The 22,105-nt window shown below is 38.3% G+C and overlaps 1 protein-coding gene across 3 annotated transcripts in view; it reads left to right on the top strand.

Moving 5' to 3' along the window:
- ATP10B (ATPase phospholipid transporting 10B (putative)) overlaps positions 1–22,105 on the top strand; it is a 55,276-nt gene that overhangs the window by 17,392 nt on the left and 15,779 nt on the right. For all 3 annotated transcript variants that reach the window (XM_057409839.1, XM_057409838.1, XM_057409840.1), the window contains 10 exons: positions 3,082–3,167; positions 5,846–5,952; positions 9,576–9,707; positions 11,935–12,062; positions 13,189–13,441; positions 14,427–14,662; positions 18,752–18,931; positions 19,501–20,086; positions 20,624–20,730; positions 21,455–21,581. In XM_057409839.1, the coding sequence (XP_057265822.1) occupies positions 3,082–3,167; positions 5,846–5,952; positions 9,576–9,707; positions 11,935–12,062; positions 13,189–13,441; positions 14,427–14,662; positions 18,752–18,931; positions 19,501–20,086; positions 20,624–20,730; positions 21,455–21,581 (1,942 nt within the window). The remainder of the gene's footprint in view (positions 1–3,081; positions 3,168–5,845; positions 5,953–9,575; positions 9,708–11,934; positions 12,063–13,188; positions 13,442–14,426; positions 14,663–18,751; positions 18,932–19,500; positions 20,087–20,623; positions 20,731–21,454; positions 21,582–22,105) is intronic.

Genomic DNA, 22,105 nt, shown 5'->3' with positions numbered 1-22,105 from the left:
GTGGCAGCAGGCTTCCTCATGGATTTTGCATCTCTGTTGCAACTGCTGTACCCTTGTTTGTTTGCTAGGCAGGTAGATGTACTAACTGCTCAACCAGGAACTGCTCTAAGGCACACTAAGTTGTAACGATATAATGGGATCTTTTATAGAAGTGTAGTAAGTAATTGAATAGGAACTCAAGGTAAGTTAATATGTGAAAACTTAAATGAAAGTTATGTGTTTTACATCAGTTTCATTGTTAGTAGGCATCAGTTTGAATGCTTAAAACCACTATACATTTTTTTCCACAGGCTGTATCATTTCCTTTTTACAAACAGTTTACTGGAATAGTCTCTTGGCTCATGTTTGGCAAACCTGAAGTAAACAAGAAAATACAATTTAGAATTGTTACATTTTAAAATATCTTTTCAAACATAGCAGGGCAGTTTTTCAAATAACACAGAACAAGGCTAAGGAGCTGTAGTATGTGAAGAAGAATATTTTCTTCCATTGGAATCACTCCAGCAGACAAGAAATCCTAAAACCTGGCAGTTAATTCTAGGAATTGCATTCAATTTTTTATCCATTAGTAGCAGTGCCATTAGGAAGATCTTTTGGAGTTATTGGTGGGTCGGACACAGCTGCCAGTGAGCAGTTGGATTTATTAAATAAAAGTACACCATTTCCATGGCCAGTTGTGGTCAGGACTGGATTCCAGCTTTAGTTTCTCTTTGCTCAAGTGGAAATTACTTTGTACGCATAATTATGGACTTTCTCAGGTGAATGCCACAATACAAAGCATACCTTTTCCAGTGCCCTGTAATGATGACAAACCTGGCTTCATCAGTAAAAAAAATTAAAATGCTGCATTGTGTGGTTTTGCTTCGAGAGAAAACAATGTTCTACCATTATACAAAATGAAACTTTTGCCTTGGTCATATCCAATATGAGGAAGTCATTCTTTAAATCAGAAAATTCCCCCATGCCAAATCATGCTCCAGACTACCTATTCATGGTTATTTTCTTTAGACTTTGAGCTGTTATTTAGGTAAACTGTATGACCAGGAGTGTTTATACTTACAAAGTTTTGTTACGTTGGCAGAGTGGAATGCAGTTCTGACCGTGGTGATAGCCAGTGCTCAGGAAGGTCAAAGCTTAAATAGTCAACTATGTTACTCTACCATTTTAATGTATTAGTGTAGGAAATACCTTGGCTGAAAAAAAAAAAACAAACCAATGCCCTAAATATCGTACCTACAGGTTTTATTGTGCCAACTTCTTCCTTGTTCTTTGAGGTTGGTTTGGTCCTGCAACTTATGTGCTGTGTAAATTACTCAGAATTAATTGTGTCTATAAAGTATGAGTCTTTAAGGAGGGAGGGAGGAAAAGGAAACACATATGCACTGGGGTTAGTTATTTATTTCAGGATATGCTTAGGAATATGGAATTCACCTACCTGAAAAAAGACTGAGAGGAAGGATTATACTTTTTTTTTTTTCTCTTGAATTTTCAAATACAAAATTATTGTCATCAAAAGAAAAAAAAAATTGGGAGACAAATTATCCTTCTGTATCCTAGCTAGAAGCCTATTAGTTTTCTTCATTAATAATGAGTCCTCCAATTGCTTTTTGCATCTTCCTGTTCTCCTGTTGTACAAGTATTTCTAACACAATCAAGTATATACTGATTTTCCTGATGAGTTCACTGAGTTGAGTGAGATTCACCAGAGCTGAACAATATCACTTTAAAGATACTTGAACAGCATTCAGCCACACGGTCAGAAGGCATACAAAATACCATTATAGTCATCAAGCTTTTATATTTCCTCTAACTTTTCTGAATCAAACTCTCTACTTGCTTGTACTTAGATATTATACAAATATTAAATATATATGTGTTGCTCAGTGAAAAAAATAAGAACAGGACAGAGAAAATAAAATAAAAATTAAAATACTAAAACACAGTGGAAAAAAAAAATGAGAATTGAGGAGTGGCAGTGTAAGGAAGATATAGAATCATAGAATCAACCAGGCTGTCCTGCAGTCTGGCAAGGTTTTGTGAATTCCAATGAAGAATTCCCAGGGTTTGCAGGTTCTAAAGGAATCTAATCTCCAGAAGTCCCTCTTGCTGTAGGAGAAGGTAGGGAGACACAACAGCAGATTTGATTTCCAGCTTTGCTAATGGGAGGAGTTTGGATTAAAGTGAGTTTCAGTCTTTTTAAATATTTTATGGTGCAGTAATAATGATTCTTTTTCACATTCCTCACCTCCTGCTTTTATTACATTTTCTTAATCTAAAATAAAAGTTCTCTGTATTTGTTCATTTAAGAAAAAACACACCATTTATGTCAGTCAAGTATCTCTCAATCTCTCTGCTTTCCAGACTGCTTCATGTAGTCAAAATCCCAGGCCTGTTTCCTTGAACACAGGGGAAATCAAGCAAAATTGCACATCTCAGTTCAGTTCCAAACCCTTTTTGAGTGAACACTTGGCCTGAAAAGTTGTCTTGTTTTTTCTGTGCCAGTGGTTTGGTCTTATTCTGCTGCCTTCCCCCTTTTGCTTTTGTTTGGGTTTTTTGGGTGGGTTTTGTTTGATGTTAGTCTTGCTTTTAGTATTATTGGAATGTAATAGTTTATTCAAATGTGTGAGCTCTTATTTTATGATCATACCACCCTGACCAGTAATAAAACTCTTCTAACATATTTTAAAGTTATGTTAAATCCTGAAATTATTTTCATTTGAGTTTGCTTTTGGTTGAAGGTTGTTTTACTTTCATAATTAATTTGAACTATTTGTTACACTCTCTTTAAATGAAGACAGATGTTTTCACTAATTGGCATCTGTGATGTGTTGTCCAATGCACAGCATTTTCTGCGTTTAATTTAACCAGTTGTTAATCCAAGAGAGGAAAATATCAGATCTTTAGTTAGCCCCTATGAAGCTTTGCTTCAGGCAAAATGAGCTAAGCTCTCTCTGCCTCTGGTAAGGCAAGTGCTGTAGCTTCCAACTATGATGGTGACATCTATTTAGCTGCTTTTAGTGTTTTAGCATTTCAAGTATGCATCATATTTGACACTAATTCTCACTGTGTTTCATCTTGCAGAATGCTTTGTTTGAACCCGAACTTTTCCAAAACACCATCATCTGTGAAATGCCTAACAATGATCTCAATAAATTCAAAGGGTACATGTAAGTATTTGTTATCCACAAATGTATTTTGTATCTAAACTTTAACATTTCTCTTGGAGGAACTGGGTGGAAGAATTATATTTTGCAGAAAATGATGAAATATCACTATTATCTATTCCTGGATTCAGAAGTCAATGTAAAATGTAGACTGGAATATGTGTTCTGAAGCAAGGCAGAACAAAGGCTTGACAATGAATTTTCAGTTGTTTCGTACACACTGCTGTCACAAAGCTTCAGCTCCTTTCAGAATTCACACATAAGCTCATTTATGTTTGACCTCTGCGGGTCAAAGTAGGCTAGATTTTAAATCTAAATCCTTCCCAAGGTTTCAGGTTATTCACCTGCATGGCTCTAGTTTCTTCATATTTACAGCTACAGGGAAAAGGTATCCAGGATCTAACAAACAAATCAGATTTACTTCTTACAGCTAGAAAAAGCAAGCAAACAAGGAAAATCCTACTGAACCAATGTGTTCGAGTGGTATCAAAAAGGTGTCTTTCACCATTTATGTGAGGATAAAGCTATATCCTCTCTTCCTTATGTTCTTTCTTCATTAAATAATTTTGACACAAGCATAATGGGGAAATCTCTACTGACAAATTTGCAAATTCAGCAATTTTAAGGCCACTCCCTGACTATAAGGTATATTTGTATGGCATGGATCATGTCCTAAAATTCTCTGCCTTCTAATATGCAGCAGCTGTTCCCCAGGACCCTCTTCAGAACAGCTGTTGGTCCACGCCGGTTCCCACACCACATCACAGAAATACCCACTGCCCCATACCAAATGCATGTCCCACATCATGCAAATAATTTAACTGTATGAACATGTCACCACCCCTATCCATGCCTTGTTAAGGTTACTCGTAGCTAAACTAGGAACTAATGGCTCTAGAAGAATGCAATAAGTGATGCCTTGGTGTAGCTGCAAATGGACAGATCCTCTGACATGAGTAAACCAGGGGGTTATCACCTATTAGCACTGATTGTACTTATTCTGGTCAAGAGAATTTATGCCCTGCAAGTAAGATGCCTCTAATAGAAATGCCATTTCCCCTCTACTGTGATATCTTACAAGGGAAAAAGAGGTCAAATTTGTATTGATCGCTGGCTGTGGTTCCTGGCTTTGAGGACCATTGGGTATAACCTAAATTGAAGCAATCCTTCCAATTATCCTGCTGTAATATGGCACAGGAACACTGAGATTATAGAAATGTAGGTAATATGTCACAAGAAAACACACACAAATACATACCCTTAGGCCCCAGGACTGGTTTCAAGATCTTAAAATCTCTATTGAAAGTCTGTAACAGAAATCTCTTGTAAATGCCTATTATCTCGTCTGTTTGGTGGAATATGGAATTAGCTGCCTTTCTCTCCCTGCTTCAGGGGTAAATGAAAGAATTTGCCAGCAAAAATTACTTACTAACAGTTAGTGGAGCTTGTCTTTGGTCTGCTGTTATTTGAGCTATTTTGTAAACACAAATTACTTGGAGTAGGTTGCATTTTTCTCCAGGAACCCTTAATAAATTATTGAGGCTTTACTGGCTTGCAACAAAATAGCAGCAGTGCTCTCTCTGCTAAAAATTATAAGAAAGAACTTGGTGACATCCATCTGACATGTTTCGCCATAGCAAATACTGCTCAGGGGGATGCAGGAAAGCTTCTACTAAATAAGTTCACCAAGGCTGAATCTACATTCCTTGAAAAACAGTTTTCGGGCATTATTGGGTTTTGGAAGGGGGGGGTTCAATTCCACAAGCTGTAGGTTGCTGGCACCTAATCTGTTTCACATCTCTAGTTTGATATGTAATCATGTGCAGCTGCACATAGACATAGGGCTGTACGTAGCCCTGAGGTAGCACCCAGCCTTGCTCTCCCTATAGGTGACACTGTAGTTTACTGGTATATGCAATGCCAAATATGAAATAGAAAGTAGCAAAAGATACGTATTTTAGAAAAAATATAAATTCTGATGCTGATATTTACATGACAGATAAAGTGACTGAAGTGAAAAACCTCTAAGGAGCCTATCAGAGTATATAATAAAAACTGTGAGCAAAAGTAGGTTTATGCTTTTGTTTGCATAAGCAAGTAAGAAATTACCTTCCTGATGCAGCACTCTCCTTATAATTCTCATTAAATTTTCATCTGTCTATCCTGCTGTCAGGAGGATCTGGTGTGTGATGGGACATCTTCAGCCAGGACAAAAAGTCTTCCATCCAGTGTGAAAGTGAGGAAAAGAGCCTCAGCCTAGAGACTGCTCAAGTGAAGCTCGCAAAGAGGAGAAGCCCTTTGGTGGCTGACAGAGAGTCAGAGGCTCTTGAAGGGTGCAATGTATTTGTTTGAACCTCCAACAGCAGGCAAACCCTGTTTAGCTTTCTAAAAGAACTTAATTTGAATGACAGAGCTTCATGTATCTTGGCTTCCTTTATGAGGTGCTCAATCTGCCAGATAAAGTACCAGTTGAAAGCCGAACTTGATTCCTATTGACATCATGACATGCACACCATGTGAACAGTATTGGGGTCCTTACTGAAGCTGAGTGATATACAAACAAAATAGGACCTTCACAGTTCCTTGGTTTCAACTTAAAACAGACATGCACACAAAAATTTTGTTTAATTCAGTATTAGAACAGAAAAAAGCATCATTTTGTTCTCCTTTATTTCTTCTAGGGAACAACCAAATCATGAACGGGTTGGTTTTAACATTGAAAGTCTCTTGCTCCGTGGATGTACAATCAGAAATACTGAGGCTGCAGTAGGAATTGTTATATATGCAGGTAAGATGTACTGTCTATCTAGTTAAACATAGAATTTCCCTGTAAATATCTTTAAGTAAATAAGTGTAGTTTAATATTGCACAACAGTTTGGCACTTTAAGAACTGGTTGCGCATGGGAAAATTATGCAACTTCTTGAAGTAAAGATATTACCATCCATCTCCAAAGTCAGCAAGTCCTGAGCTGAGTCTATAGCAAGTGACAGCATCCTTGTGTATGTCAGATATCTTGCTCTTTGTGCAATACCTTGCAAAAATACCCCGACAAGTGAAGAATTGCTAAGGTGAGTTTAACTCTCAGCTCTGCATCTCTGATTAGAATACTAATTCCATCTGGCATAAAACCTACACTGCTGCCCTAAGGGAGGTCTCACTGGCTCCTCAGGGTAGACAGTGGTGCAGCTGAAGATCTATGCAGGAAAATAAAAGATCATCACAAAGCCAAGCTGTGCCAGTGCCAGCACACAGGCGGCAGTGAGAGCAGCAGCTGCAGGTAACAGAGGATGCAGCAGCAGCACAGGTTTGTGCTGACATAGATTTAGTGTGTGTATGCAACCATGAGTCTCACTCAGCAGATGTGTGAACTAAGCAAGACAGCATCAGTACCCAGATCGAGTGCAGCAATGCCATGTTCAGCAGAGGGTCGGTCCATCTTTTTCTCAGTGTCTTTTACCTTTGCAGTGTTACCACTGCTTTTACTCAGTGAGCATGATTTATCATTGACTTTGCCAGCTGTTCCCTCTCCTGCTTCAGATAGAGTGTATCAGCTATGCTCTTTATTTGTAGATTAAATAAAAGTCAGTTTACACACAACAATTTATCCCATTATTGGTTATCTTTATCTTCCCAGTAGTCATGTCACCTGTTTTGTGTCTAATCAGCAGCAAGGAGTTCAAGGCTAAGGCAACTAAGAGAAAAATCACCATCTCTGCAAGAGTCACTTATCTGAGACTGATCTCCCCAATCCAGATTATTTTACCTGACAAGTGCCCATTTTTCTTCACTATTGCAGACATGGACTCTGAATGTCCAGAGCTCCCATATGTTTCTAAAGCAGCCTTCACTTTGTGGATCTTTCATTGCCTGTCTCTTTGGACACCACATATAGGGATGGTGCCTACCAGATAGAGGAGGAAAGCCAGAGCCAAATTCATCACTCATTTTTTTGGCTGTAACTACTATATAAAAATCTCTGTAGGGATCATTCCCTACACAGTTGGAGTAACTTGTCTTCCCTTCTCCTGACTGAATTTCTATTTTATTTCTCTTTAGTCAACCTTTCCCAGTACACTCCTTTGACTAGCAGCACAGATCCTAATGTGGATCTCTGTTAATGTTGCTTAAAATGCTAGTAGCAAAGGTTGGAGTTTTAAAGTCATTCTCAAGGTAAGGGTGTCTTTGATCTGAGTAAGTGTTCAGTTTCCAACTGACATCTTATTCCTAATGTCAGGATAAAAGTTTATTCTTTTTCTTCTAAAAATAGACTCACTTGAGCCAGTACCAGCCTAATTTCTAGGGTTTTTTGCTTATACTCTGGATTTTAATCATGGTCTGTGACCTTTTCTGAACAATGAAAATCAGCTACATAATAAGATGGCTCATTCTCAGTTTTTATAACTCCATTACTCCTCAAACTTTCTTTCTAATGGAAAAGCACAGCCATCACTTAATGTGATTGTTTAGCTTGTGCAGTTCTCATCTGACCCAAATCTGGTTATACTTTTCATGGCTACCTGTGGTTCTTCACAAGGTAATAGCACAAATGTACAAAAACTTCATTACTGAGTGGCAACCAATGTAGTTTTCCCATTGTGATAGAGGCTGCAGCAAGATCTATATGCTTTTTGGATAATAAAGTACAAGAATGAAGTTTTAGAAAAGCCCATCAGCATCCAGCAATAGAGAGACAAGGTACTAGTGGGGGGGTAGGTGAGATGCTGTGTTGCACAGCATATAGAACTGTGAGGATTAGTGGAGAACAGAGTAGCTTATTCCTCTTATTTCTGATATTGTTTCTTGCAAGGTGATATCTGTATTACAGATATGTTATTTTCCTGTTGGTCAGCTGAAATGGAAGGGAATGATAGAGCTGATATTTGGAAAGGAATCTCTTCCTATTATCTTCCTGAAATGAATCCATCTGCATTTCCTTGAGGGTTTTCTAGGAGGGATTGTGTTTTCAATACAAAACATTCTATTAAGCATGACATAAAAGAAAAGTGAGGAACAAGAATCACACAGCTGCTGAAGGAACAGAAGCGCATGCAGCAGTACCCTCCTCTTCTGTGTAGCTTGGTGGTTAGAGCATTTGTTCACTGGAGGGAAGACTTGGGTTTTGCTGTCAGTTCTGCCTGTATGGGAGTGAACATACATCTCCTGCTTCACACATTCTACCATGAATACCTGACTGTGTGGAATGAGTGGGTATGTACACAGACATGAGTTGGAAAGGAAGGAGCACTGGTAGTATAAGCTGGTCCCACTGACATAGCTCCAGGCTTTGTAAATAATTACATATGCATTGGAACAGGAAGCCAAGAGTCCCAGCTCTTGGGTGAATGTCCTGAACATAAGGCTGGAGAGTAATTTTCTCTCTTGCTCTCTGCCTCAATTAATAACCTTTGATGTAAACCTGGAATGAATCCAGCAGGAATGATTGAATCGCACTTCCAGCTTCTGGTTCCAACCACTTCCCTAGAGAAAGAGAGTAGGTAGCTTAAAAAATAGTCCCTCTCACACACATCATGCACATACAAATGAAAACGAAATACATGTCTACAGGGTCTGTATTTTCAAGAAAAAGGACTACAGAAATAAATATTAAAGATGCCACTTAATATAGCAACAGATGGTAACCAAACATCCCAATTGAGGAGCCACTGTTTAGGTAATATTTAGATAAAAGCAATTTCTGCTTCTTGGCTTCTCATAGCACTCCCTTTTCCGTCACAAATATATCAGCTCATTCTAATTCAGTAAGTTTTAAGGATTGGGGTGGGGCTCTGGGGGTGGGTGTTTCTTGTCCTACTGCTTTGTTAGCACATTACAACTACATAGCGGAAAAACTGTGTAACTTCAGTGTCTGTCACTGCTGGATCTGGCATGCTGGATTTTATTTAAGTTAATGAATGTAATGGGTTTAGTGGCTTTTAAATAGCTGCTGAAAAATGTTCAAATGCAGATTTCAGGACTCAGTTTAGCACCTAATCAAGTTGTTTATGAAATACAAAAATATATTATTATTGTTCTTTTTCCCTTCATTCTCAAGGAGGTTTGATTTTTGAATATTTATATAAACCTTGTGATCCTACTGAATTTGCTGTCTTTGGGAAAATAAAACGCGTATGACAGCTGAAATCTGTAACGTAATGGAGGTCTTTTGTAAACTTCTAGATTTAGTCAGTAATATATATTCTGCTACTCAGTTAAATATGAAGATGAGCAGTGAAATTACTGAATGAAAGTAGAGTCAAATGAATATTTGTTATGAATATCCTGATCTCATTTTTATGAGAGAAATACTTAAAACAGAAAAAATCAACAACAAAAAACCCAAGGTACAAACAATGCACTAAACCCTACAAAATATTACATGAATGTGATGATATTCATTTATGTTTTGAAGGTCATGAAACTAAGGCCATGCTAAATAACAGCGGTCCTCGTTACAAGCGCAGCAAGATAGAGCGACAGATGAATATGGATATTTTCTTATGTGTGGGACTCCTGTTTGTGATGTGTCTTGTTGGAGCTGTAGGTATGAACCACTGACAAAAATAAACCTCTGTTTCATTGCTTTTTTTTAAATGGTGGTTAAAATTGATCTTATAGACATGAGTGAGACCAGATCCGGAGCTGAATGCTCTTTAGACTGCTTGGTCTTTCCAATAGACAAGTTAAAATGGAAAATCTGAGCAATTCAGATGGGAGAAAATTCATCCATGGCTACAACTATTTCAGTTAAGACCCATCTTCACTGTGGTACAGTGTGTGTAAAGCTAGCAAGTGAAAGTCATTGGGTTAATACATTGCAGAAATTGGTACTTGCCAAGTAAGATTTGTCTCCTGAGTGGATGTTTGTTCCTTGTGTATAGCAACAAAGGTAAAATGATGTAGCTTTACCTTCATTTCGTAACATCTTCTAATATGTTCAGGAGTGATGTTTGCCAGAGCTACCCAGTTTACAACCTGTGAGCTGCACATGGCTAATTCACCCAGTTTACAGTCTTGACAGCTACCTTCCTTCTTAAGAACCCCTTTACAAATGGCTGTAAGGTGAATTAATAGTTTAAGTAGGAGCAGGCTGCATTTTGTTGGGGTCCCTGCAAGTGAGCACTCTTGAATGTAGTAACTGGGGTTAGCTGACTAGAGTTTACTAGATTGTTAATTTCAAAAGCATCATCACCACTGCATATAAGCACCTGCTTGACTTCCAGTCCTGATTGCAGTCTGTCCCAGGCACATCAGGATTAATGGGATCTCATAATCAAAGAATCACAGAACAGAATCATAGAACAGTTAGGGTTGGAAAGGATCTTAAGATCATCTAGTTCCCACCCCCTTGCCATGGGGAGGAATAATCCTGAGGAAAGGGCCAAAGTTTAAGCCCACTGACTTCTGAATGGGTCACTGCTTGAAAGATAACATGGACTCCCTTGAGAGGCAGAGAGACACTTTATGTTTGTTGTTCCTTGGCTGCTGTCATGTAGATGTAGAGATTAGTCATTGTTTAGTGTGTAAGCACCCTTGAGAAACATCCTTAAAAGTAAGTTTTAAAGTGGTCTCAGCGTTTAATAAACAATTTATCTGATCAGATTTTAAAAACCAACACAAACAAAAGCCCCAAACATGAAGTGTCTGAATGGCAAGTGAAACGTAAACGTTAACAAGTCCATTTAGTCAATTCAATATATCTTGTAGATCTACCATGAGTTCTTGCTTTGCGGCCTTGTCTAAATGTAGGGTTCTAGGAAGAAATATCACTGATGGATCAATTTTAGGGACTTTTCTTGCACACAGTGGAAAAATAGGGTAAGAAGTGGCTTATAGAGCATAGTTGTCCTTGCTCTGACCAGTTGTGGTCTCTAGCAGTGAGGATAATTTGCATTTCTTTGGCAGCATTTCAGTAGGCAGATGCTGCAAAGCAACTGCTTGCTTAGCTGATGTTAATATAAGTTTTATCAGAGCTGGATATGGGAAGTGATCTGATAGAGGTTTCTGGCATCTGGAGCAATGGTGCAATGAGGGACACCGAGTTGTTTGTCCTAGCTCTGTGTGAAGTTTCTGATGCTATAAATTTAGTAACATACTTGAGCAAAGTTTATTTCAGTAAGGGCAATGTGAAAGGTGGTAAAATAATCATGATGGGATGCTGTTAAGTTCAGAAATGAAGGCTCTGTTGTAGTAGTGCAAAGATATCTACTGACATTTAAGACACAGGAAGAAGCAGCTTTGGGGTACAACTCAATTGAAAGGAATGTAAAAACAAGCTGCCCAGACTGAATTATAGGGGAGTTGTAAGCTCTAAAAAAGACAAATTGAAATCTTGAACAGTCAGGAAGGATAAGGAAGATTTCAGTTTGTCTCCATAGAGGTTACAAGATTTCTTTCTGTTAGAAAGAGGAATAGGAGTATCCAGTGCTGAGAATTTTTAAAGTGGTAGAGATGGAGTCCTTCAGCAGCAAGCTGTAGAATGAGGAAAGGTCTATGCAGAGCCAGGAGCCCTGGGGAACATGTGCTGAAGGAGAGAAGAAAAATATCCATGACCACTCCTTTCTTACTAGCATATCAATTGTATGCATGTACTATAAAGCTCTTCATGTACTTTGCATTCTCCAATAAGTTTGCAGCATTGCTTGGGGTCTATTGCTTTAGAAATGTTCTTTCTTTTTAATTATCATAGCAGTCCGTATCTGCAAATTTTAGAAGCTTTGTTAATCACCTTACTTCTCAGCGTATTTCAATATTGGATATCATTCCTGCAGGTCATGGCATTTGGACTGGAAACTTCTCAGAGCATCCACCTTATGATGTCCCGGATGAGAATGGCAATTTTTTGTCTCCATTTCTTGCCGGTTTCTACATGTTCTTGACAATGATAATCCTGTTGCAGGTAAAAGACAAAAGCCTTCTTCAAGGAAGAAACTTCAATACTGAGTGTAATCACTAATGAAAAATTAATATCGACTAATGGTTGCGCAGCTCCTCTTTAATCCTATTTGAAAATATTGTTAGACGTTTCAAATCACGCATGTTTAAAAGAATATATTCTTTTTTATTCCTTTCTAACTGCAGATTTTTCTTGCTTACAGTTGAAACCCACAAGGATATAGATAGGAAGTATGTGTATTATATCTTTAAATAACTCCAGAATCTTTAGCATACGCAATAGAGAGGATGTTTACATCCAAATGTCAGCTTTTCCTTTTTTTTTTTCTTTTTTTTTTTTCTGCTTATGTCCAGAATTCCAAAATAGAACACCACTTAATATCTCAGGAAAATGGTGAAACAGAAATTGTAATTATTTCCAAACAGGGAATAATAATTAGATTTAGTTCAGCTGGTTTAAGAAAGAAACTAAATTAGAAGTAGGATGCTTGCATATCTGAGTCTGATTAAGCCTAATTGGGAGAGAACATTTTATGGGACAGGTGGAAAAGAATCACGTTTACTTTCCAGATTTCTTGAGGTAATTGCTGAGATTTAAGTGGACAGAATTTCTTTAATATGAATGAAATGTGACAATGACTTTCAGAGCTGCTCAGAGGTTTCTTGGGGGATTATTCTTCATTACTGAAACAGAATATTTGTGCATCTTCAGAATTCGTTATTCAGGGCAGGGAAGCTACTGAGTGGGAAGTGTTGCGTGCAAAGGAATTGCTTGTTGAACTTTTTTACATTAAGTGCTAGTCTGTGCTATTGCATCCCTTTCAGAGTTTCAGGAGGGTAAGGGCAAGCATGCTTCTCAGTCCAGACAATGCGCTTTGTAAGAGCGTCTTCTAAAGGACCCATCTTTGCATTTGGTATTATAGGAATTTTCTGTTAAATTTGCCACTTATTGTCCCTGTTTATCCATTGCTGTTCTGTGCAGGATTTTTTTTTCTCCTTTGAATTATTAGTATTACTGAGTCCAACAGTCTCTAGGAAGAACTGTTTCTTTCAGAAATGTTGGTATACTTGAGCCAGGACATTGCTGACAGAAAGCAGTAAAACTTATCCCTCAATTTAAATTCTTTCAGGTTTTAATCCCCATTTCTCTTTACGTGTCCATCGAGTTAGTCAAGTTGGGCCAAGTTTTCTTAATTCACAATGACATTGACCTGTATGACGAAGAAACAGATTTGCCCATACAGTGCCGTGCCCTAAATATTCCTGAAGATCTTGGACAAATCCAGTATATCTTCTCAGACAAAACTGGGACGCTAACAGAAAACAAAATGGTATTCCGACGCTGTACTGTTGATGGAATTGAATTTTCACATCAGGAAAATGGTGAGAGACTTCTATATTAGCTTTTCTCTCTAAGCAACTAAATGTTATTAATTTAAATATTCATATTTAATCCTAATGAGCCCTCTGACTGAATGTAGAACTTTGTGAATTTGTCTTCATTTTGTGAGGGACTCCTGTTAGAGAGTCACAAAAGTGAAGGTGTTTTAAATGATTCAGAAGTCAGATGGGAAAAGTTTTCCAGTTTCCTCTGCAGGCATCTCAGGCTCTGCCCTGCATTCAATACCCACTTGAGCATGCAGAGAGAACATTTTCTCTTTGATTTCTAAATGAATGCCAGCCAACCTTTTATAAGCTCACAAATTGAGATTAGTTAGTAATTAAAATCAGTGGGTCCAAAAGTAATTACCATAGTCTTCTGTGTGATATGAAAGCTACAGCTGCACATTTTCTTGCGTTGACCCTAGTTGCAGTCCTTATCTAAAGTCTCTTGGTGTTCAGTGCTCTGAATCTAGGGGTTTGACACAGGCTCACTCTTGGTCGCTTTCTCTCTACATTGCACAAAGGATTTTATTAAGCTGGCAAGCAGCTGCCAGAAAGATGTTTGTGCTCTGTGACTGAAACCATTAGCAAATCTGTGAATTACCATATTTCACTCTCGTCTTCCAGTCAACTGCAAAATGCAACTAAAGAGACCAAGCATCAGCAGAAGTCCATACAAACCATGACTGATTGGTTTGTAAATGTATTTTTGTTCACTTGTAATAACAATCATTGGAAAGTGGGAGCTGCCAGAAAACGAAGTGGATAGTGAAGTTTTCTGGTGTTGGTTCCTGAGATGTTCTGGGTTGGTTTGGGTTGGGTTGGGTTTGGTTTGGTTTGGTTTGGTTTGGTTTGGTTTGGTTTGGTTTGGTTTGGTTTGGTTTGGTTTGGTTTGACCAGCCAAGGAATTCCTCCCAGGCAATCCAAAAAAAAATAAAAAAATAACCCAGAGTAAGAAGTAAGGTTTCGTTTTGTCTTTTTACAGCCAAGCGCCTGGAAACCCACAAAGAGTTGGATTTAGATAATGAGGACTTTGCAAAACTTCAGCACCTCACTCTTCCTCCAATTAATATTGAGACACCAGGCACTTTTAAGCAGAGGACCACAAGACCTCTAAGGAGGTGCCAGAGTGCTAGGGCTCATTTTCAGGGTCATACAAGGAACAGGTCGCTGGGTCGTCGTGACAGCAACCAGTCTCAAGTGGCGTTCAGCAGTCCCATTGTGAGTACAAACAGATCGAGCTCATGCTTGTAAGTTCTTTCTGTTGCGTTTTGTGATGGGAAGCCAACAGGTGGAGACAGGAGCAATCCAACTCCTAGAGGAGCTGAAGGAAGGAGGCAAAGCATTGGGGTCCTTGCTTGGAGTGTGCAGGCTGCAACTGCAGGGAGCTAGGTGAGAGTTTGGGAATATGGGTCCCTGTATCAAAGACTGCAGCAGAAGAGTGGGGACATACAGGTGAGATTTTGTGATGGTTGCTTGACAGGAGGAGGAAACATGAGTTTAGGGTCCAAGGACTGAGGCTGTGGTTCATAACAGTAGGAAAGAGGTACTTTGCAGAAAGAGGAATGAGCTTTTTGTGCTGTTCTGGTTCACCAAAATGAAGTGGGGATTCTGGGCTGGGATTGTGCAAGAGGACCTACGGACGTGTCTGGAGCCTGGCTTTGCAGAAACAGGAGGCACAGGTCCTCCTGGGAGATGATGTTCAGGAAGAGAATATGGCTTTGAAATCTGAGTTCAGACATAGCTCAAAAAGCCACAAACTTCTGCATCTAGCACTGCAACATATCTCTGTTAAACAAAGTTTAGTCACGCCTGCACTGTGCCTGCAAAATGCCCAAGATTCACTCTCCAGAGCAGTTCTGGGAGTCTGTTAGTGTGTCAAAAGATAAATATTGCATTTTTCAAGGCAAAAGAGAGAAAGCAGCACAAAGATAATAGAAATTAAACTAAAAGGACTTTTCAGGATAAGGTCTTGAACCCTGCAAGATGTTGAAATCTGCAAGATTCTGAAAAGCCTTGTCCTCCTTCAGTATCTAGGCGACCTCTGCCCCACCTGGTGTGTACTGACTTGGAAGGACACATTGTCTTCATTGCAATTCTAGGAAAGTCTTGGATTCTGATGAATTTTAGACCTGAAATGTATTGAAATCTAAGACAACCCCAATTAAAATCAGATTGTTCTTTTCTTCTTGAAAGTCTTCTTAACAGACATTTCAGACAAGGCTTCTATGGACTCTAGGACAATGTCAAACGTTTTCAAAATTAGAACTCCAATTAAAATTAAATGCCTGGAAAACCCTTCAAAATTCTCAAAACTTCTTGGCAAGGTTTTAGATTTACTGACTTTTGGGGGGAGGATGTAAATTTATTATAAAATATTATTTGCCTCATTTAGTTCCTCTGTCATGTAGCAGATAACAGTCAGTACTTCTGCTCTTGGAATATGAGGCGTTGTCAGTTGTTATCCTAAGCATTTGCCAGCCCTGTCCTCATGGGATGTTGAGAACCCCTCAACTGGTTTTTGAGAACCCATAGGTCGTGACTTTTGAGGACCTGTTGTGGTCCTCATAAGACTTCTTAAATGTGATAAATTAATTTCTTGCCAGCATATTTCACCGATTATGGTTTTTACTGCCAGAAATCTTCTATAAATATACTGCCATGTTTGTTGTTTTGTTTTTTTTTTTCCACTGTAAGGGCAATACCTGAGGAACTAGTATCAAAGATTTTTGCAGAGGAAGATTAAGCTTCTGTCATGGAAATAACCAGCCTTAGCTGCTAATAGGTGTCACTCTATCTGGATAAATCATTTAACCTCTATGACAAATATGAATAAGTAGTAATTGCCCAGAGGGTGTAAAATGTATTGATGTCCTTCAAATGATGCATAGTAGTATCTTTCTTTATCAGGCAAGCCAATTCCCTATTAATGAAATGGGGATAATAAAATTTTCTGTGCCTCTGTGGTTCCTGCGCTTTGGAACTTTTATCACCTTTTTCTGATACATTTGTAATTTACTACAAATCTGGAGCATCTTGAGTACTCCAGTTACACAGAAAGTATCACGGGCCTGAATGTACTTTCAGTAGTCAAAGTTTCTTTAAAAAATACATCTTTGAACAAAGGAAGAAGATAGAGAATTAATATTTACTCTGTCTGCTTTTTAGCTATTCTTATGATTTAAGATCATGACAGTCCATTTCCTTCTAGATTTAATAATTCTAATAAAGTGTCTTGCTATTAAAAACAGTTCATGAAGATTTCAATTGTTCTATTGTCGCAAGGTTTTAGTGTCATAAATTAGATGAGATGTTATAAAATTGATAAGGATATTTCAGAAACTGAATGGCACCAGCCATTTTATAACATTGGCTTTTCACTAAAAATTGCTAACATTGAAAAGTTGGTAAATTTAACTGATCATCATCATGAGTGTTGTTTAATTTACTTTTCTGTTTGTTTGTTTTTATGTAAGTTCAGGCTGGTCAATGAACAGACTTGTTTTTCTGAATATTTTTATCTCCTGAAGTTCCATAAGGCTGGAAGTTCAGGTCACCCTATTTTCACCACGAAAAAGAAAGTGAGAGAATCTTTTCAATAAATAGGGTTTTTTTATATCGCTGTTTCTAAAACCTGAGGCCACAGTTGACCTGACAGGTTTCTGTTTTTTCCAGAGGAAAATTTTGAGTTCAGAAAGTTTCTACTAAAGTGGAATATCCACTACTGCATTTTGGCATGAACTAGAGGCTGATGTTGAAGATATAGATGCAAAAGAGATTGGGCGGGATGGTGACAGGTAGGAGAGGCTGAGATCTGTGAGTAGTAATTTGTGGTTCATCGGGTTCATTCCAATTGTGAAAATGCACAAGGACATTATACGAATAGCTGGGCAAGTCAGTGAGTTTCTGATCCTTCATGTTTTAAGTCTAATATAATTCCCAACATAACTGTTTTGACAATTGTGTCTGCACATACGTGTTCTTCATTAGAATTGTTCGGTTAAGCTATTTGGGACTGCTAAACGGACTAAGCACAGTATTGGCAACAGACAGTTACCCATAGCAATTGTCTCCTGCAGTGAAGTTTTGTGAAAGAATGACAGCTTTAACTTTTCAGCCCCTGATTCCTTTTAATAGACCAGAGAAGATAACACAAAAATCAGGCTTATGCTCAGTATGTATCAGTTTGCTGGAGAAATGACTGCATCTGTACTTAAAACATTTCTCCATATGTGAAACAAAAGAAACATGAAAACACTGAGCCACAGGAACCACAGCTTCCTGCAGCAGAGAAAGTGCAAAACCTTGTTTCCTCTTCAGATTTCAATTGCTCTCTGTACTGCAAAATAAACAGCAGATTTATTTGTAATTATTAGGATGATTTAAGAACCACTATTCACTTTAGCAAGCAGGAGTTACTATGCAACATATTGAGCTCAGCACAACATAGCCGTGAAGGTGAATGCCTGACTTCTGTTGCATATATATGGAACTTAAGAAAACTGTGCCAGATTGAAGGATGAGAGGGTAATAACTGAGATAAGCTAGAAAGCAGATAAATCATTTTGGCAGTTCCTTAAAGAAGGCATCCAAAAGCATTGGCTTACAGGAAGGTCTCTCTTAAATTTGGAAGTTTTTGATAACTATGGCTCTGCTAAGATGAAATTTCCATTAAAAGTAATACTCCCATACCCCTATATCAAATTAAATCTTAAGTGACATTAAGTAGTTTGGCTTGCAAATTTAGGTTTGATTAGAAAGAGTGTGGTAGTAAAATTACAGTAACATTTCAGGAACAAATGAAGTATGTATGTATTCATTGTAAAAACTGAGAAAGAACAGTTTGAGACAGCTGCTTCTTCTGGACACAAAGCAAAATGACTCTGGAAACAAAAAAGTTATACTGTTATAGCCGAGCCATAAGCACAGTATATTCTCTGTTGAAATAACAATCAGCTCCTAAACTGAAATGGGAGATCACAAGTCCACTTCCATTTGGAATGGCCCTTAGTTCTGTAGTCAGCAGTTTCAAAGTTGGGGGACACAGCATAGATTATTTTTGATTTCTAGTAGATCTCGAAATAAATTTCTGAAATCGTTTTCTATTCCAAGATGCATTTCATTCAAACTATCTAGTTATACAGCTTTTAGAAATGTATCCTTTTTTCCCTAGATGTTAAGTACAAAAGGTGTTTGCCTTACATAACTCTAGATGTAAAGAGAGGCTAGAAGCAGCTCTCTAGTTGATAGTTCTTCCTTAAGGACAAGGGTGAATGGGAAAAAATCTTCATTAAGTAATTTCTCTTCCAGGAAAAGGATGTGACTCCTGACAGCAGGCTGCTGAGGCGAGTGAGAGAAGCTGCGCTCCAGACTGAAAACCTTTCTCCTTTTATACATATGAAGACTTCCACATCCCTTACTGACTTTTTTCTTGCCCTTGCCATCTGCAATACAGTCCTGGTCTCCACAGCTACTGAGCCAAGACAAAGGGTAATCTAACTTCAAGTATATGAGGAAAACTGATTATGCTTCTATTTAACAATGTACTGTAGTGTTCCGTGAAACCTGAAATGGTGAAAAAATGGTTTGGAAATTCTCCTTTAGTTCTTTAACCTTTTCTGTAATATCTACTGTTTCCCTGCCTGTGAATATGCCCTCCTAACATGGCTTTTTATGTTTGATGAATAGCTATGGCTACTTCACTTTTTCTTTTAGATTTTCTATTATATATGCTATAAGAAGTATGTTGAATATACTGAGTTTTCTTGATCTCTCAGGCTATTGACAGAACTACAAAGGGTTTGATTCAATCTCTGCTTTGGAGGTAGAGATACAAATCACCATCAACTTTGGATGCCAACTCACCTGTGATTTCTGTACTGAATTCCTCACCACAGTTAAATAGGGGAAAAAAAAAAAAGAAAAAAAAAGAAAAAAAGAAAAAGGTTGATTTTCTCATTATCTTCATTTAGAAACAGAAAAATATATTGAGGCGTTGGAAAGTATCTTGTAGTTCATGTTTATTTCTTTTTTAACCATAGGTTTTCTCATAATCCTAGGTCACAGTACCACCGCCAATAAAACCATCAGGAATCACCCTGGAGAAGATTCACCAGATATTTCAGAGGCTAAAATTAGCAAGCCTTAGTCAGTCTTTTTCATCATCTCAGTCTAGTTCAGACCTAGGTGCTAGCTTAAGTGCAAGGAACACAGAGGAGCAGCTTGCTGCATTGGATTGCTGTGACAATGACAACGACTGCTGTGCCAGCCGTAGAGACGATGGACTCCAGGGCAAGGACAGCACCGATATTGGTAGTGCTTCCTTGGATGAAGTTTTCAAATCTGTGACTAACAGTTCTTTGCCAACAGACTTTTGTTATGAGGCTGAGAGCCCAGATGAGGCAGCGCTTGTCTATGCTGCCCAGGCATACAGCTTTACTTTAGTGTCCCGAACTCCTGAGCAGGTGACCGTAAGGTTGCCACAAGGCACGCTCCTGACTTTTGATATTCTCTACACTTTGGGGTTTGACTCAGTAAGGAAAAGGATGTCCGTAGTGGTGAGACACCCGCTAACCAAAGAGATTGTTGTCTACACAAAAGGAGCTGACTCAGTTATAATGGACTTGTTGGAAGACTCTGCCAAAGGTAATTAGCCGATGAGCTATTTTTGTTGTGTCTCCTATAAAGAAGCACAAGGAGTTTGCAGTACTCTTTTCTGCATGAAATATTATATCTAGGCATTAGAAGTACAAAAAAAAAGAAGCAGCTTTCTCTAGTGTTATCTTTGCAGATCAGAAGTGAGGTATTTATTTAACCTGAGTAGTGCTCAGAATATGGAATGGGCTAATTAAAATTCACTGACAGCGCTAACCCATGTGGATTGTGTACACTGCAATAATACTGTCATAAGGGCCTGACCATCGTATTTCAGCTTGTCAGCAAGAGTGCTATAACATTAACAAACAAACAAACAAAAATTTCCAAGCCATGGTGTCTTAAGGGAAACAAGCATCTTTAGCAGGCTTTCAGCTGATGCGCTGCCAGCATTTCTGGGCTTTTAAAGGAATTGCTGTTATATTGGAATCCAGTGTTCACTAATGCCCACTCCTTTTTAACCTTAGGCCATTAGGTACTGAAATGGTCTGTGCTTAAACTAAGGATTTTTTTCCTTGTATTTCACAGATGACATTAGCACAGAGAAGAGAATGAAAAGAATAAAAGAAAAAACACAGAAGCATCTGGACTACTATGCCCGTGATGGCCTACGAACTCTGTGCATAGCTAAGAAGGTAGGAGGGCATTAGCCTAACTGTTTCTGGTTTTGCTCCATACAAGCCAATAGATTTATTAGAAATATATAATGGTTATAAGAACAAGTCAGGCACAACCCATATTTTTGTCCCTCTCTTTGGTTGTTCTGCAGTCTGTCTTTGTTTTTTCCTCAGTATGAGCAGATGATGGATTTTTGGTCAGTCTCAAAATGTTAATTTCTATTTCTCTTATGGTAACTCTAGCTGACCTTTTCCACAATGATTCCAAGCAAGAAATAAAAAGCCCACAGAGGAGCCAGCCTATTTCTGTTTTGCTTGGCATTCAGCTTTCAAAAATCTTGCCCTCGGACTGGGTTAGTACATCTTAGTCTGATACTGTAGTACAGAAGTTGTCTATGTGCAACACATAGGTCATATTCAAGACCTGCAGAAACATAGAGTAACCTTCAGAAACTGTGTTTTCCACTTCCAAGTCCTAATGAAGGGCTGTGTGTTCAAGAGTTTCTCTGGGTCACATTTTTAAAGTCTCAGCTGTAGGCCATGTATGCACACAGGAAGGCAGGTCTATTTTTCTCATTGCTACTAGTTCTTGCAGTCTTCTCCTGGAAGAGTTTGTGTTATTTTAAAGATGACACAGTACTTTACCAGCCTGGATAGGAGTTAAGTCTTTGTGATCCAGAATGTTTGCATTCTTCTCTTATTTAAATTTTCAATGAGCTCTGTTTCAAATTGTGTTATGCAGGTCTTGAATGAAGATGACTTTCAGAAATGGGCCAATTTTCGTCGGGAGGCAGAAGCTGCAATTGACAACAGAGATGAGCTGTTAATGGAGACAGCACAGCATCTGGAGACCAAACTCACCTTGCTGGGTAGCTAAAAATAAGAATTGTCATTGTATGAAGTATCTCACTTGCTCTCCTGTGATATTCTTGGCAATCAGACAGACAACACCTTATACTAATTTATATCAAAAAGCCTTCCTCTGAGGTTTGGAAATCTCAGGGCTAGGGTATACAGACCAATGACTGTCTAAACATTTTGAGCAGCATTAACTTTGAAAAAAGTGTACTGAAAACATGTGCCAGGAGTAAAAACCATGTACATCAGCTGATACTGTGGCTTAGCTAACACAGTACATGATGAGTTCCCATAATTCAATCATGGGTCTGTCCTTAGATAAACCTTTAAAATACTATAAATTAACTTCAGGTTTGAGCACAAATTCCAAGGGAATTCGGGTAACTAAACTGTATTATAAAAAATTGTAACTTAAAAGCGTAGGTATTTTTGCTAGTGAATTCCTGCTGCTGTTGCATTGTCATGTTTGCTTTCTGCACTCTGTAAAGAAAATATTTCATGTTAAAGCTTACATTCATTGGCACTTGAGCATCAT

This window comes from Pezoporus wallicus, unplaced genomic scaffold (genome assembly GCF_028554395.1).
Source record: "Pezoporus wallicus isolate ANWC-B61680 ecotype Strahan unplaced genomic scaffold, APGP_CSIRO_Pwel_v1 contig_4309, whole genome shotgun sequence".
In the NCBI taxonomy this organism is placed as follows: domain Eukaryota; kingdom Metazoa; phylum Chordata; class Aves; order Psittaciformes; family Psittacidae; genus Pezoporus; species Pezoporus wallicus.
Note: the sequence above shows the minus strand (reverse complement) of the source record. Positions and strands in the feature narration are given on the sequence as shown.